We start from the raw sequence: 16,926 nt of genomic DNA, 5'->3' as shown, positions 1-16,926 counted from the left end.
ATGGTGCTTTTCAAACCTCAATACCTCTGGCTGAAAGGGGAACTTGCTTGTCCTTCCCTTGAAGCATTTCCCTTTTGTGCTCTGCTCTCCTTCCTGCCCCTAGTGAGAAGACACCAGGGTGCCCCGTGGTATCTCTGGGAGGGGAGGAGGGAGTGGAGACTGTCTCAACTCCTGCCTCTGGAGCCTCAATGCCAACCCTTCCTCCCAAGTCTGTGCCAAGGCTCTGTGTTCTTGTGGGAAGCCTAAGTGTCTGAGTTATGGGATTGGGGTGAAAGGTGTAAAAGAAGGATTACAGATTTTCCAGGTAGTTCAAAATGTTCTAATTATTAAATACTCCAAAAATAGGCAATAAACCTTGTAATCTAAGAGGAAAAATACAGAAAAACTTGTGGATGCTAAGTTCAAAAAAATAATAGGGATAATGAGGAAAGAATTACCCATCCTGGCAAGAGTGTATTGCTGCAAAGGGTTGAAGAGTGGAGTGGTTTCCCACCCCTGCTTCCATGGACTAGAATGAAGCCTAGGGGCTCTCCTGCACTAGCTCCTAAATCTGGTGGGTGCTTTTCTATCTTATCAGCAGCAGATGGGACAGCCACGCAGAAGCAAGAGGACTCAGGTCCTTCTATTTCTGGTCACACAGCTTTGGAGGCCTGCAGCCTTTATCCAGGACTCTAAGGCTGGTGACGCCAGGGGACAAAGTGGATGCTGGGGGCATAAGACATTGGCATTATTTTAACACACTTCAGGGATGAGGGTACAAGAAGCACCAGCCTGAGCCCTCATGAAAAAGAGGTGATAGCCAAAGGGAGGGGAAAGACATTGGTTGTGCATCAAGAGCCAGGGTCCTGGAGCTGCAGACACATCTAGGCCTCTGAGAGATGGAAGCCAGCCACAGGAGCTTGGCCTCACTGTCTCATCAGGAAAATTGAGGAAGAAGGGGAGAGGGTGGCTGAACAAACAGGATTCACAGGGCGTCCTGTAGTACCAACACTCTGTTAGGCTGTGAGACAGAACCAGGGCCTGTGGCCTGCCCACAGCTAGCCCTGAACCTTTCTTCCTTCGGGACCTGGCAGATGTGCAGCTCCACACCTCTCCTTCGTCCCTGCCAATCAGCGGGCTTCCAGGTCTCCTTTTTGGTTTCTCCCTGGGAGAGGTGCTACTCTCTCCACCTTGTCCTTCCATCCATCCTACCATTTCTCCCTTTTCCTTAGTCCTAGAACTGCTCTTCCATCTACTAAATATTTCATCCAGAGGCTACCCTTATGGGCTTGCCTTGTAGAATCATGGCCATCTAAATGGCCCAAGTAAATGTGCAAGTATGTGTGTGTGTGTGGCACAGAGAGGACTCAAATCCAAATTCACCACCATCATTAAAAATATTAAACAAAGAAACAAACTACCTACCTTGCTGGCTACCACCAGCTGAACCATTCCAGTGGCTGAACGAAGAATGGCCACAGCTTCCTCATGGGAGAGCCCCACCAATAAGTGACCATTGATTACCAGCAGCTCGTCTCCTAAGGACAGTCTGCCGTCCCTGAGGAAATGGAGATGGGAAAAAAATCCCTTGTCAAGATATTCTGGGCTTGAGAAGGGACATTTTCCTGGAGCTGGGGAGGGTCGCAAGAGGGCACAGTTAAAATCAGGCTAAGGAAAACATAGAGATGGCCAGCGACAGTTTGGGCTGGGATTCATCCTTTGGTCTGGCTGGGTCCACTTGCCCACTTAGGGAGGCTCCATGACTTCACACAGTAGCCTGGTAGCAGGCAAGGTCTTAAGGCACCACTGTATCCTGCATCAACCTTAATGAAATGCCTCCCATCCAGGGGGAGACAATGACAGAGGATCTGAGACCCCAGGTTTTTGGATGGTTGAGTCATTCTGTTCTCAATCCTAATGCCATCCGTCCTCACAACTGAGCCGTCAGCTGAGTCATTGAGCTAAGCACGCCAAACAAAGGCATCAAGCTCAACAGAAAGCCTTCTCTAACCTGCTGCCCTCTCTCTCTAGGTGACACTGCCATGGCCAGATTTCCTCTGCAGCCCTAGCATGCGTCTGTGGGTCCCCCCACCCCCACCCCCAACACACATGCAGAGTTATAGGACCTTGAGGATAAATCTCTCAGTGTCATTTTCATCCTACAGCCAAGCTTCATCAGAAGGATGAACACAAAACTAACCAAACAGACTGACCAATTTCCTGCTATTGCAGGTATCAGACCTGGTCTACAAATGTGTCCTGTTTCTTTATTTCCCCTAAAACAAATTACAGCTGACTTAGAGCTTCCTTCCCACTGAGCTAGGGTTGCCTGCCCTAGGGTGGGTCGAGGGTCTGGGGTGGCACTCTGTGCCAGAGCATTGTGCAGGGCCCCTCAGTCATGATGGATCAGCAGTCCTGTGGGTTCCACTTGAACCTCCAATAGTCTGGTCTCCCAAGGTCCCAAAGGAGCTAGAGGTTTTACATCTCCATTGCTAAATATGGGATAGAAAATAGGGTGAGAGGGATGGACTCTAAACTCAGGGCTCCACCATGACCTCTGAAGGCTTTATATCAACACCCAAGGTGCTGCTTTGGGACCTGTGCCTGGCCCCAATATTCCCAGATTCACTCAGCTTTCTCTCCAACGTGTTGACTCTTCCCACCTTGCTTTTTTTCAGCAAATCAACCAGCTTCTCTCCACCCTTCCCTCCTTCACTAGTTTCTTTCTCCCAGTCCTCTAGAGCATGCATCATAATCGTTTCCATGTATTTAAGCTTTCACAGAAGACAGGAGGCACCAGAGACTTCTGATAGCCTCTGATTTCTGTCCTTCAAAAATCCCTAAAGCAGAGAAATGCTAAGAACTTTTCTAGTTTCTTGGAATGGAAAGAGACGGGGGATAAAAGCCCACAGAGAACAAACTGGAACCTCAAGGAGGTGTGTGGGTGGGCCACCGAGAAAGAGAGAGATTCAGAAGTAAAAAAGAACACAAAGTTCTGACCAGTGTCTGAATTTATTCAAGACCATCCCTACCTCCATCCCTTTTCTTATTTTCCTCTTCAGTTCCGTCTCTCTCATCCCCTGTTATTAACTAGAATGCCCGACCTATGAATTATAAACTCCAGAAGCACAGAGAGCACACACACAACTCCAGGCTAAGGGCGAAGAGAACATGGTGAAACCCACTAGAAAGAGCTCACACAGAAAACAGACCAGAACGGTCCTATATAAGTTCATCTCTGGGCACAGGAATTTCCTAATTGCCAACTTTCCAAAGACATGCTAGAACCTAAAACCTAGGATTAATGGGAAAATGGATATCTGATGGGAGTTCCTCAAGGCATATTTCATGTGGGAAATTTAATGATGCTCTTCTGGATAATAACTAAGGTCTTAATCCTTACACACTGTCTGCCCCCCAGATAACTGACAAGTGCAGTTATTCTCACCTCTAGTTGTTAGCATCTTACTCTGTAGTCATGAGACTAGAACTGGGACATGAAACACATTGAATTTGTACCCTCGTCCTCTCCTTAGTCTAACAGTCTTTACTTCTGGCTCCTTCAACTCCACAAGATATATTTTTCAAAGCCCCCTGGGTCTGGGGCAGGCCAACACCACTCTGGTGTGCCCTATTGCCCTTATAACCAGGTTACCTGGACTGAACACCAAATTCCCAACTGGATTTACCTCACTCATCCGTGAAACTCTACCATTATACACCTACTGTATACGTGTGGGCACACAACATACCTTGCCAATAGTAGACACCCTGTGTATATGGAAGCAATCAGCTAGCAAGGCAAAAACGTGCTGTATATTTTGGGATAGCTACATCCTTGTAACTCCAAATGGACTTCTTGGCACATGCTCTGCCTAAGATCTATCATTCTTTCTACTTGAGATGATAGTTCAGATTAAAAAAGAAATTTTGAAGGATGAATTGTTCAGGTCACAAGGAGAAAAATTCACATTTACTTTTACATACATACAAGTGCGTGTAGAATCCTGACAGACCTGACACAGCGCATGAACTGTGGGCACACTTAAAATCAATTACTTTGCCAAGTCATTAGCCACAATCTCACGGGGGTTAAGATGTCAGGAATGTGGTGTTCTGTCAAATAGCAGAGTCTCAATAGGTAACCACATATTACCAGTATCCTAAAAGGTAGGATAAATAACAATCACTTGAAACTCAAAACAGACCACAAAGAAATGTGATCTCTCCTGATTTGGAGGAGTCTGCAGGATCTCCAGCAATTAGCCACTTCCTGTGCCCAGAGGTGTGTTTAATTAGAACTGCTCATGCCTGATTTTCTTCCATGCTCCAGCACAGTCTTTATGAGCTGCAATTACCAGGGCTTTGACCAAATGGAAGAGTCCTACACCCGGAGGAAGGGAAGGGAGAGGATAAGGAGGCAGAGAAAAAGGGAGAGTTATCTAGTCACCTGTGTGCGGCACCTCCTTCCTTCACTTGAGTGACAACGATAGCGTGAGGTGAGCGCTTTGATCCTCGGCCTCCACTAACCTGAATTCCCAGCCCATCCGATTCTTTAAGCAGCTCCATCTTCCATATCCGGCCAACTTCCTCCTTGGAAGAAAAAGCGAGCACACTGTGAAGTATCTGGACAGACACATGGCATTGACACAGGAGAGTGGAGCTGCTGGGTCAAGCCAAATATTCATTAATTGTCAACAGGTATTACAGATGACCACAGAAAGAAAATGTTCTGTGTGCTGGAGCAAAGTCTCTAGCTGCCAGTCCTGTCTAATAGAATGTTCTAGGATGATGGAAATGTTCTATGTTTGTACAATCCAACATGGAGTCACTGGCCACAAATGTGAGTAGTGGCAACTGAGATGCTGAATTTTTTTATTTCATTTAGTTTTAATTAAATGAAATGGCTACCTATGGCGAGTGGCTATAATAATGGACAGCAAGAGTGATTATCCAATTTCCTGCCCAGGAATCTGTTAAGTAAATCTGCTTCTGCCTGAAACCCAGTTACCACTGTGTGTGTAAACACTGGCTGCGTCTGGCTTCCATTTCTTTTATGCACAGCTACTAATTAATATAGGAAGATGAAAAGACGACAAAGTTAGGTCTTAGTTCTAGGAGAGTTCAACTAATTTCAGCCCAACTCTGCCACTTTACTTACGAATGTCCTTCTGTCTAAAACCCTTACTTTCCTCACCTCTGAAGGGGGGATAATTATTAATGCTTTCCGATTTGTCATTAGGATTAAATGAGATATTTATGGAAGCAGCAGTGCTTCTGGCAGCTAGTAGGGACATAATAAATGTTGACTGGTAACCATATATTATTTATATATGCACAAATATATGTTAAAACCACCCTATTGTGATATACCCAATGGTATTGTAATAGCATCGCATAATGTGGAGTTGTCCAATCACTATGTTGTACACCCGAAGCTAACATAACATTGTATGTCAACTATACTTCATTAAAAAAAGAAAAACCACCATGTTTAATTGGATCTCAACTTCCTTAGAACATAAAAATGAGATCTTAGGAGAAGCCCAAACTGGAAATTAATTGAATCTGTTACTGGCTTCTATAGACACTGAACTGTACAGTCTTCGAATACATTAAAACGTGTTTCAATCCTTACAAAAATCTATTCTTCAAAAAAACTAATCATGTCTCTAAGTCCCCTGGACTACTGGTAGCTTCTCTGCTTTGGTTAATTCTCCACTTGACTCTCTGTTTTCCTCCAAGGATGCAAACATATGCCTGATACAAAATGCTTAAGTTCCTTCAGATACTTGGTTGTTCAGAGAAATGAAAGCAAAACCTTCCAAGGTGATTAACTTTGGGGGTCTTACTTTAGGCTCACTCCTGGAAGTTCTTTTTATCTCTCAGTCTATGGGTATGGATCACAATGCATTCCTCAACACATAAAACAAAAGCCATGTCCTTTCCTCATCCATCATGAAGGTCTAATGGAACCATTAAGGTCCACTATGGACAAAGCCATCCTCTTCCTAGAAATAGGCAACCTTCCCACTTAAGCTACTTGCAAAGGAGAAAGAATGTGAAGCATTCAGAAAATCTAAAATACACATTGTCAGAAACTAAAATGAAACTTTATGCAATAGTAAAAAAGCCAGATGTTAAACAGTCACTGATGTGCAGCAATAGGAACGTCTGGGGAAATTATTAACAGAGACCTGTTGGATCCTATACTTTTTCTAGTACAGCACTACTCAGTGGGGCTCCATTACTCCGGCAACATGCAGGGGTGCCAACGGTCTCCTTCATCTGCTGACCACAGACAAACGATGCCTGTCTGGCCAAATGTAACTTCAGAAGTCACTGGCTTACCACAGTAGTTCATGAACTTGTCAACAATCCCTATATCATCCAATCATTTCACTTTGGACTCCATCATTTTTGGTTTGTTGCCTCTGACCTCTGGAACACCTTTTTTCTCTTCTCCATTCAGAAATAACCTCCCTGGCCTTCAAAGTCTCTCACAGCTCCACTATTTCCAAAAAGCCATCCTTGAGAGTCAGTGCTACTGACAAGATGGCAACTTTCGACACTTCCAGTACGTGAGGTCCTACGGCCTAGTGGATAGCCCCAAAGGGAAAAAATTCAGGGATGTGCTGATGGCTGTTGTCCCAGCTTGCATCCCACATGAGCACATGGGTCAGCCCTATGGCTGCCTCCCTGGGCCTAACAAAGTAGCTGAGAAACTAGAGCAGAATGGTGGCTTGATTTGTTCTTTCCATGAAAGATATGCCATGGCTACTAGGGTCTTGAAGATATGGAATAGTGCTCCACCCTCTCCCAGTACAGAAAAGCTGTGAAATCCTTTCCCCAAAGCAACAGGGACCATAATCAGAGTCTAGAAATAAGAAAGTTGATTTGGCTTTAGCCTAAATTAGTAAAAGCTTAGCCAACCCATTACTAGTTGCACCATCATTTCCTCCCTGTCCTACCACCTTTTTGTTAAACAGAGTATGTTAAGTGTGTTTCACAGAGGGTATGATGATACCAAATATACAGTCCTTTCTCATTTTTAAGTGCTTTTAGAAACAGAACTTGTGGCAAGGAACACATAAAACTATGATCATGGAGAAAGAATAATGACCTAATGTATACTCTTGACAAAAGAGCTAAAGACAATTTTCATTAACAGCATTCACATGCTCCCTTCATACCCCTGCCCAACACACACACACGGTTAAATGCAAAATAAAACACATATCTAATAAAAAGGCTTCAGAGGGCAGGAATGACCAATCTTTAATACAGCCCCCAACTATGCTAGTCAAGAAATGGATCTTCTTTTTCATTTTTATCCAACAGCATAAGTGTTTCCTCCATAACTGAAAGTAGGAACTCTAAGGGGAGAGTTCAAAGAAGTCCATGCAAGTTTCCCTGCTCTGGAATTTCTTGATCATCTAATGAGGAGTTCAGAGGTACACAAAGGAAGGCACAAACAGGAAGGAAGAGGCAGATGTTATCTGAGTCCATTGTACAACTGTCAGTATTACATCTAGCTGCCCACAGCTGAAAGCCATGTTCAATTACAAATAAAGTCAGCGTCTAAAGTTTATGAGGCTAAAGCTGATGCTGGCAGAAAATCAACAGGCCAACTTAAATATAATAATATTAAGCATATTTTCAGCTGCTTCCTTACAGTTCTCCTTGGGTATCTAATACACACGTCAGTATGGTCAAAACAGCACTTTGCCTCTGTCTTGCTTCTGGCTTTCTCACCTTCATGGAAAAAGCACCATCACACACTCAGGCTAAAGAGGATTTGCAAACTAAGAGCTCACAAGTTATCTTTGATTCCTCCTTCTACTTCCTATACCCAAACCATAAACAAGATCTGCAGGTTCTACTTGCAAAACATATCCACATCCATCTAACTTCTGCTTCTTCCTGTTAATCACTGCAGTTGAGCCCACCAGCATCTCTAGCTTGGGTTATCACAGTAGCCTCCAATCTGGTCTCCCTTTTTATTCTTTGCTTCCTACAATCCCCTATTCTCCATTGTACATCTAGGGTGACCCCTTTTTCTTTTTTCTAAAAGGATTTATTTATCTATTTTAGAGGGAGAGGCAAAACATAAGTGGGGGCAGAGAGATAGGGAGAAAGAGAGAATCCTCAAGTAGATTCCCCACTGAGTGTGGACCCTGACATGGGGCTTGATCCCAGGACCCTGAGATCATGCGTGACCTGAGCTGAAATCAAGAGTCGGCCACCTAACCAATTGAGTCACCCAGATGCCTCTCTAGGGCGAACTTTTAAAATACATACATTATGATACATTTAGCTTAAACCTTCCAACAGCTCCTACTAGGCTCAGACTGAGGTTGGAATCTTTGAGATGGTGGACACAAACCTCTACCCAAATCACCTCCCTGTGCTCTCCGCATCACTCACTGTGCTTCAGTCTCTCTGCCTCTGAAACACTCCATCACTCATGCCCAGGGAAGCTTCTTGTTCTGGCTCCTCCCTGGAGATAGCCCACCCCTAGATTTTGCAGGGCCACCCTCTCCTAACTCTCAGGGTTCAGCTCAAACATTGCCTCTTGAATGAGGTCCTCACTGATACCAATTTCGGTTAACTCCCCACCAGGACACTGCCCAGACACCTTTCACTTTACTGCTTTATTTCATTTTATAGCACCTGTTGTCACCATCTACCATTCTGATTCATTTATTTGCTTATTTATTGCTCGTGGCCCCTTATTTGTGATAAGTGCTGCGGGACAGGAAATTCGTCTCTCATTTATCACTGGGTTCTCCAGCAACTAGAACAGTGCTAACACATAACAATATTGCATAAATGCCACAGAATTAATAAATATAGGATGTTTATACACTAATCTTACAGTTTTTCAGAAGTTATTGAGAGTGACATTAAGAGGCTCGCCCAGATGGGAAACCTGCATGTTTGCCAGTGTTTAGCATGTGAACACCCAATCCAGTTGTGGAGACGATTGAGTTCTGAAACAGATCCTGTCTAGACAGATGGCTCAAGCCTTTGCTTCCTTTTACATTGGCTTAAAGGGCAATGAGACTCTGTCAGCATGTTGAGAAAAAGCCAAACCACGCAAAACTGGATGCTATGGACTTTTGTATTAATGTTGTCAAAGTGCTACCCTTTCCTATAAAACGCCAATTACTGGGTGAGCTCACACATACATCTCATCATAGTAGCCAAAAAAAAAAAAAAAAAAAAAAAAGGATTTATTTACAAAACAGAGGTGGTACATTAAAGGGAGCTGTCTTGGCGGCATTTAAATGACCTCATCTTCTGCTGGAACCAAAAATAATATTTCACAATAGCATCTTTTCTCCAAATGCGAGAAGAAACATCATCCAACTAGAATTTTACTGCAGTAAATCGTCTGGCTCTAGTTGCAAACTTAGATTCTGAGACTGTCTGCATATCCCTTCTTATTTAGAATGATCAGTAAGAAATGAGAAGATGTGTGTGATCAAGGTCGGAGCTGAAGTTCCTAGTCATCAGACCACAGTCATCAGTTTATAGGTGAGGAAATGGAAGCTCAGAGGAAGAACATGGCACCCTGAAGGCCACAGAGCTGGGGATGGAAGAACTAGGGCTACAACCTGGTGTCCCACCTCTCAGGCCTGGAGCTCTTGGGTGCCTTCGGTAATGAGCATCTACGGAGCACCTGCAGGTGCAAGGCAGTGAGCCAGAACACAAAGGCAAATAAGGTCCCCGCCTTTAAATTCTACTGGGGACACAAGAAGCTGCATGGTAGTTGGGATATGTGGGATTCATGCATTGATGAAGAAGGGGGAACTGCAGGAGCCCAAAGTGGAGATGCCTAAAGGCCAGACAGGTGGCAGGAGGCTCCTAGAGGTGTGTCATGGTGTTTGGTCCCCCAGAAATGGAAGACGTTAAGCCACACAGGGGAGAGGAGAAGAAACAGGATAGTAAGAGCAGCATCTGCAGAGGCTCAGAGGAGATAGTAAGCACAGTCCTTTGGGAAAAATCGTGGCTAATTCAGCCCAAACTGGGGAGGAAGAAAGCAGTGAGAGACGATGGCAGAAAGTTAAGCAGGGATCAGACAGTGAAAGGCCTCGCAGGCTTCACCAAGCTAAGGAGTTGGGGTATTACCCTGAAGATAAGGTGACCCACCCAAAGGGCTTATGCTGCGGGGTGTGAGTGTGCACACACACGCTTGATGCAATCTCTTTAGAAAGGCCTCTCTGGTTGCCGGGAGGACAGTGGAGGATGGGATGACAGTGGACAGCGGGATGGGTAGCAGACACTATGACCACCTACGTGGGAAATGAAAGCAGTGTGGCCCCAACAGAAAGCTGCGGGAGAGGGAGAGAAGAGTGGGGCAAGCAGGGAGACCAGAAAGCCCAGGGTGGGGGGCTCAGGAGAGAGGTGCAGGAGCAGGCACCGACTTAGGAGAGACATTGCCACATAGAAGGATAGAAGTTCACCCAGGGACCATGGGGGGCTTCCTAGAAGAGGACCACCATCATGCTGTTTCTGCTTGATGCAAACATCAGGGACTACCCAGGAGATGTCCCGGGTGTAACTCTCCTTCTGAGCTTCCTTTTCTTGCAGATTTAGACCTGGAGCAGCCTTCCTGAGGTCTCTCCTGAGGGTCTAGGAAAGAGGTCTGATACTGTCCAGGGTGAACTACAAGCGTTAGAGTGAGACCACAAATGGACCCATAGACACACATGCCAGGTATGAATAGATTTGCCCAGTTGGCAAACGGTAGGATTTTCTTTTTCACTGTTATGTGACTAAGTTGTATTTTTTTTTTTTTTTTACCACACTGCTTACAAAAATACACATCTGTAGTAAACAGGCTTGCAAGAACTCTCCTCTTAGATGAGTAATGATCTTCACTACACGGGGAGTAAGGGACTCTGAACTCAGTTCTAAAATTGCTTCTCTATGTCCTAAGAGTTTTTTTTTTTTTTTTAAGATTTATTTATTCACAAGACGTGTAAAGAGAGAGAGAGAGGCAGAGACATAGGCAAAGGGAGAAGCAGGCTGCCTGCAAAGAGACCGATGCAGGACTTGAACCCAGGACCCCAGGATCACGCCCAGAGCCTGAGCTAAAGCCAGCTGCTCAACCGCTGAGCCACCCAGATGTCCCTATGTCCTAGGAGATTCTTATGTTTAGATGTTTAGACAATGGGCCCAACTTTTGTAGTTTAAAAGATTAATCTGGTTGCATATGTATTATTATGTGTTAATATTTTTTGAAACATATGGTTTTTTGTAAAAAAGATATTTATTATAGGAAATATGTTTCCTATGGTTCTGTTAAAGGGAAAGAGGATATAAAAACAAAGACTGAAGATTTATTTTCATGTAACAAATAACAGTCTATGAAAAAGAAGCATCTGACAAATAAAAATGGCCTGGATGATTATAAGCCTTTTCCATAATTTATTAAGTCTTTGTAGATATATTAAATCATTAACAAAGCAGAAACGGAACAATGCTGACATGTTTAATCTCCCATTATTCAAATGGAATGGAATTTTTTGCCCCAAGGGCTTAAGAGGTAAATACCTAGTTTTTGTTTTTCTGGAAATTCCATTTTAGCATGACCTTGGGCTCATCCTGGAGTAAAAATAAAAATCCGCTCAGCTCAAGAACCTACACGACCTTCTGTGATGGTCTATTGGTTTCAATCTGGGTGCCACCTGGATGTGGGGGAAGCTGTGAAGACTTACTTCTTGCCAACTCTATCAATCTTGGGTAAATGCATCGAACGATGATGCTTCTGGGGTTGAAAAGGGTGCTAAAATATATTCATGCCTGAGAGGGTATGTGGCCCATGCTGACTTTCCAAGAAGGAAAGTATAACTCAGGGTCAATACTCAGTCTATAGATTATGGACAGTTGTGAAGAATGCAAATTCCAGATGGCAGGTCTCTCCTTTCTATAGGCATGTGGCTTAAGAAAAAAAAAGTCCCAAAGGCAAAAGATTTAGGTTTCGTTTTTTATCACTGTTTCATTTATATCTTCTTGGACATTTGATCGTGAGTGGAAAAAACCAAGCAAAGAAAGTCTGATATGTGTAATGTTCAGATAGTCCAATCCAGAAATTCAAAATTTTATGTTATTGCCTTTAGTTAAGATGAGTAGAGAATAGTGGCCTCTTAAACATTTTCTTTTTTAAAAAAAAAAATCATTTCCAAATTATTCCCACTGTGTCCTAGGCCAAATGAAAGCCTGCTCTTTGGACTACATATGAGATTCAATCTCTTTCGGTAACTTAAACCTTTCAAAATGATTGAGAGAACCAACACTCCCTAACTTATTCACCCTAGGCTTTCTGTGTATCCATAATCTAATCATTAGAAAAAAAAGTCATATCCAAATAGAGTATTTATCAATAAGAAACACAGTATAATCTTTTTATGGCCCTTAATTCTTTTTTCTGGGGGACCATAAAGTTGGTAGAAAATCATTGATAGACACATTATTTTTTTTCTTCTCCTTCATTTACATATTCTATCTACAAATCATACCTCCTTCTGGGTAAGGCTTTATGAAGGTCACTGAGATCCTCAGATAAAGGAACATGGTCCCCTGAGAGAGGGGTTATTTTAAATTCCTCTCCTCCCATTCTACAGATTAGGTATAATTGCAGAAATATGCATGAAATAGCCTTACTAGAAATTCTATTCATTGCCAGGGTACCATTTCAGCAGATGCGAAGCTGAACTTGAAACTTCTTCTGTGCGCATTTTCTATCTTTCTTTCTCTTTCATCCTAAAAGGGTGTCTACTGGAGAGACTCAGAGAGGAAACCAATCAGAAACCACGGAGTAAGTTACTACTTCATTAGGAACCCACAAGAGTATCTGCCAAGAGGATTCTTGGAAGGAACATGCTCACCCTAAAGAAACGTCACTTCAAGAGAGAGAATGTCGGTTAGAATGAAAGAGGCAATTTGAGGCTAGAAATGTACCCGTTACCCATCAGAGTGTACCACATCTGCTTTGCCTTTAAGGAAGACCAATCCTGACCATCACAGCTGGATATCATAGTATCAGACATTTCTGTGAAATTTCCGAACTTCACTGGAATTCAGCAATTTAATAACATGAACCCATAAAAATGTCACTGGTTTCGCAGTGTTAAAAATAAAAGCAGATGCTTCTCTGCGCGTTGAACATCCTTCCTGTGTAATACTGAGGCTTGAATGTTCATGCTATCAGCTGCCACCAGGAATTCTTGGCCTTGCTGTGGCAATTCCACTGGTGTTGGTAGTGATAAATAATGATGCAGTTCAAGTTCTTTATCTGGACCACATATGACTCAAATTATACCACAGAAGTCTTGGATTTTCCACTTAGGATCACTCAACCAGCTCTTTATTTAAGTAGGATAAAATGATTTAGATTTTTGTTGTTGTTGTTATTATGTCCTCTGACCATCTATCACAATAAATGTGTTGGCCTCTAAATACAAGGCCAACTTAGTTCTATTTTCTAAGCCTTAAAAGCAACTTCAACAGTATTTCTTTAAAAATTCAGGTTCTATAATCAAACCAAAGCTTACCCGTGCCAGGCAGTCACTTGATTGGAAGTCTGTCTTCCCGGACTTGGAGAAGCGACGTTTGTCATTGTTTGCGGGTAGAGAAGCATCTGTCTTTGGAATTCTAGGCTCTGTCCCTCTGTCTGCTTCTGAACCGTCTAGATGGGATCCAGCCAGTTCCTTGAGAGATTCTGGGCCATTTTCGAGCTCAAGAGCATGACCATTTCCAAGGTCAGGGTCTGGGCCATTGTCCAGCTCCGAGACAGGGTCATTTTCCAGCTCACAGCCAGCACTGCTCTTGGGTTCTTCAGTGGCCTTGTGGGTAGGAGGCTTGGAGATGACCCCAAACTTCCTCGCTCTTTTCCCTTTCTTCACAGTTTGGTCACCCAGCTCCAGGGTAGGTGTCTCCGCTGGTTCAGTGCTGCTGCTCCCGTTGCCATTATAAGGAGACTGGACTTTGTGCTTGAAGCGACGCAGCATGATCAAGTAGATGAAGCCGCCATTCCAGCACTGCTCGGCCAGGTAGCTGCAACAGACACAGGGGGCCGGTTAAAACCCTCCAAGATCCTTCCTGACCGCTGCTTTGGGACGGCCCGTTCGGCAGCCTACACGGTGTGTTAGCCACCTGGCCACCCAGCTGAGGTACTAAGCTTCCGAGAGAGGCTCACTACTCATCCTTTCCATCTACATAATTGTTGGTGCTAAAAACAACCCCAAAGAAACCCAAACCCCCATGAACTAGAAACTACTAATGAAAACACCCCAGGGTAGGCAGTTAGAAATGGATTTTTCTATCCGCAGAGTCAATCCTAACATATGATTTGAAAACAATAATGATTTCAACAATGTCTTGCATCAGGGTTACACGAGCCTCCCATTCATATAGTTTAAAAAAAAAAAAAGAATGTTTTAAGTAAGCAGTGCCCAATGTGGAGCTTGAACTCGTGACCCTGATATCAAGGGTCTCACGCACTATGGACTGAGCCAACCAGGCACTCCTCCATTCATACAGTTTTGCCGTAATTACTGAGCAAGTCCCCGGGGTAAAAAATAGCTGAAATGGACTGAGAGGAATGTAAAGTTCTGCTCTTTGGATCAAAATATCAACTGCACAACAACAGGAACCTCTGCCTCAGAGCATTAGAGTGAAAGAGAGGGTGAAAAAGCATTAGAGTCAAAAAGAAGAATAGAGGGTAGAGGGGCGTTGGCTGGTACCAAGATGCAACTGGTAAATGAAGGATGCTTAGCCCGAAGAAGACAAGCCAGGCTTGGTTGCATTTCATGTATTTGAGGAGTGCCAAACACTCAGAGGCAGGAAATAATATAAATGAGACGATGCATGTGAAGCCTGACACACAATAACTACTCCACATCTTAAGGAATAACTGTAAATAGAACATCAAACGAGATAAGTAATTAGTGGTGTTCAGGACCATTAAAGCTTTAGCAAAGAAAACACACTTGCTCAAAGTCAGGAAACCAGGCTGGGCTAGACCCTCCACTCATGGCACCCAAGATAAGGAAGCACAAACCCCAGATAAACCCAGGAAAATGCCTTCACCATGGAATGTTGCCACATTCTACACATCACCCGGTCACAAGCAAAGAATGTCAACAACCAAATCCTTAATGAGTTGGATCTGCTTCCGGTCTTCATGTGCCCACAAAGAGGAGGTCTGGGGCTTTGTTGCCTACATCCTCAAAAAGTGAAAACCTGAGAACTTTTTCAAATGGACCAAGCTAGCTGTTCTCCCTCCAGGCCTGAAGCTCGACCTGAGAGCTGGGGACAGTCAGTATGCAAGAAGGGACCAGGTTGTAAGGAGAGGTGACCAGCTGTGTTTGAAACGTACTAAGTTCTGGGCCAAAGGCATGTATCTATCACCCATACCTAATGGTCAGGTTAATGCCATGACAGTGCCAGTCTCACTGAAGAAGGGAATAATTCTCAATTTTTACCATGGAGTAGAGTGAACAAGAGAAATGGGTCCTCAAACAATCATCACAGTTAATAAAAACTTTCATTGATCCTGATCTATAAACCATGGTAATGAACTTACACATAAAAGCCAGGCAGATAAAAGGTACCCCACAGACCTTGGATTGTTCCATGTAATACACTGAGATGAACAGGTAAAGAGCAGCCTACTAGAGTCTAGTAAATTAAAATTAAACTTGGTTCTCAGCACAATTTTTCTACGATGTTTAGATTTCATTTTCCTGAACTGTGTATTTTTTTTCCCACCCTGGAAAAATTTCTGTAAAGGTATAAAACCTTAAAAGTAGCTATTAGCTAGGCTGTAGGTGTTCCTTTGAGCAAATCACTACTTTTAATGTAAGACATATGTCAGATGTTATGAAAAACAGTGAAGGGGCAGTAAACACAGGACCAGGGGGGAGGGTCAAGACACCCAAGTCCTCATTCTGGCTTTGGCCCAACCATGTCAAACAATGGTGATTATACCAAATTTCCATCAACCTGTGAATGGACAGACAAAATGTAGTATTATCCCTATAATGGAATATTATTTAGCAATAAAAAGAATGAAGTATGTGCTATAACTTACGTGAAGCTTGAAAACATGATGCAAGGTGAAAGCTGCCAGACCACAGAAGGCCATATGTCATTCCATCTCTAGGACATGTTCAGAATAGGCAAGTCCACAGAGACAGGAAGTGGGTCAGTGGTTGCCAGGAGCCAGGGGGAAGGGAGAACTGGGACTGCTAACAGGTATAGGATTTTTGGGGAGTGCGGAAATGTTCTAGAATTAGTGGTGATGGTTGCACAACAAAGTGAATATACTCACTGAATTGTACATTTTAAAATAGTGAATTTTATGTGAGTTATGTCTCAAAAAAATAGCAAAATGTAATAATTCTGGCCAAGTTTTGAGTTGCTTCTTTGAGTAGGTGCTCCTTAAGAACACCCTTTACAGAAGAAATTGAGGCTCAGAAATATTAGTTAATGTGCCCAGGTTCACATAACTGCCAAGTGGTCAACCTAGGCCCTCCTGCTTCCCAAACCCCCGCACACTGTGCATTTGTGATGTTTCAATCACTCTAGTGTCCTAATCTGTAACACGAGGATGTTAAAATAAGTCGTCTCCGAGTTGCCTTTACAATTTGATATCTGGGAATACAAGTTTCTTGGGAAGACTTCTGGGGATTAAAGGAGCAGGTCAAGGCAAAAGTACTGACCCAGTGCCCAGGACAAAACAGACCCTGGAAAAACAGAAACATTCTTTTTATGTTCAGGTTGTCCTAGGTCTCCTGGACATTTACTATCAATCTGCCAAAAAAATCTTACCTGGAGAGGTAATTTCTTTACAATTGCTTTTGGGATTCTATCTTTTGCATAAAAACTCTGAGCATTTTGATGGGTTCTGTGCAGAGACCTTCTTTTTAGTACCAA

General features: G+C 43.4%; 1 protein-coding gene across 5 annotated transcripts in view; it reads right to left on the bottom strand.

The window, feature by feature from the left end:
* The window catches only part of PDZD2 (PDZ domain containing 2), a 360,029-nt gene that overhangs the window by 82,707 nt on the left and 260,396 nt on the right, over positions 1-16,926 (bottom strand). For 3 of the 5 annotated variants that reach the window (XM_041749706.1, XM_041749705.1, XM_041749708.1), the window contains 3 exons: positions 13,542-14,043; positions 4,430-4,572; positions 1,405-1,537 (listed from right to left, as the gene is read on the bottom strand). In XM_041749706.1, coding sequence (XP_041605640.1) covers positions 1,405-1,537; positions 4,430-4,572; positions 13,542-14,043 — 778 coding nt within the window. Of the gene's footprint in view, positions 1-1,404; positions 1,538-4,429; positions 4,573-13,541; positions 14,044-16,926 lie in introns of those variants that run through there. The other 2 variants (XM_041749709.1, XM_041749707.1) reach the window with 2 other exon arrangements.

The sequence above is a fragment of the Vulpes lagopus genome, chromosome 3, assembly GCF_018345385.1.
Source record: "Vulpes lagopus strain Blue_001 chromosome 3, ASM1834538v1, whole genome shotgun sequence".
NCBI classification, from domain to species: Eukaryota; Metazoa; Chordata; class Mammalia; order Carnivora; family Canidae; genus Vulpes; species Vulpes lagopus.
This window is presented reverse-complemented; position numbering and strand designations above follow the sequence as displayed.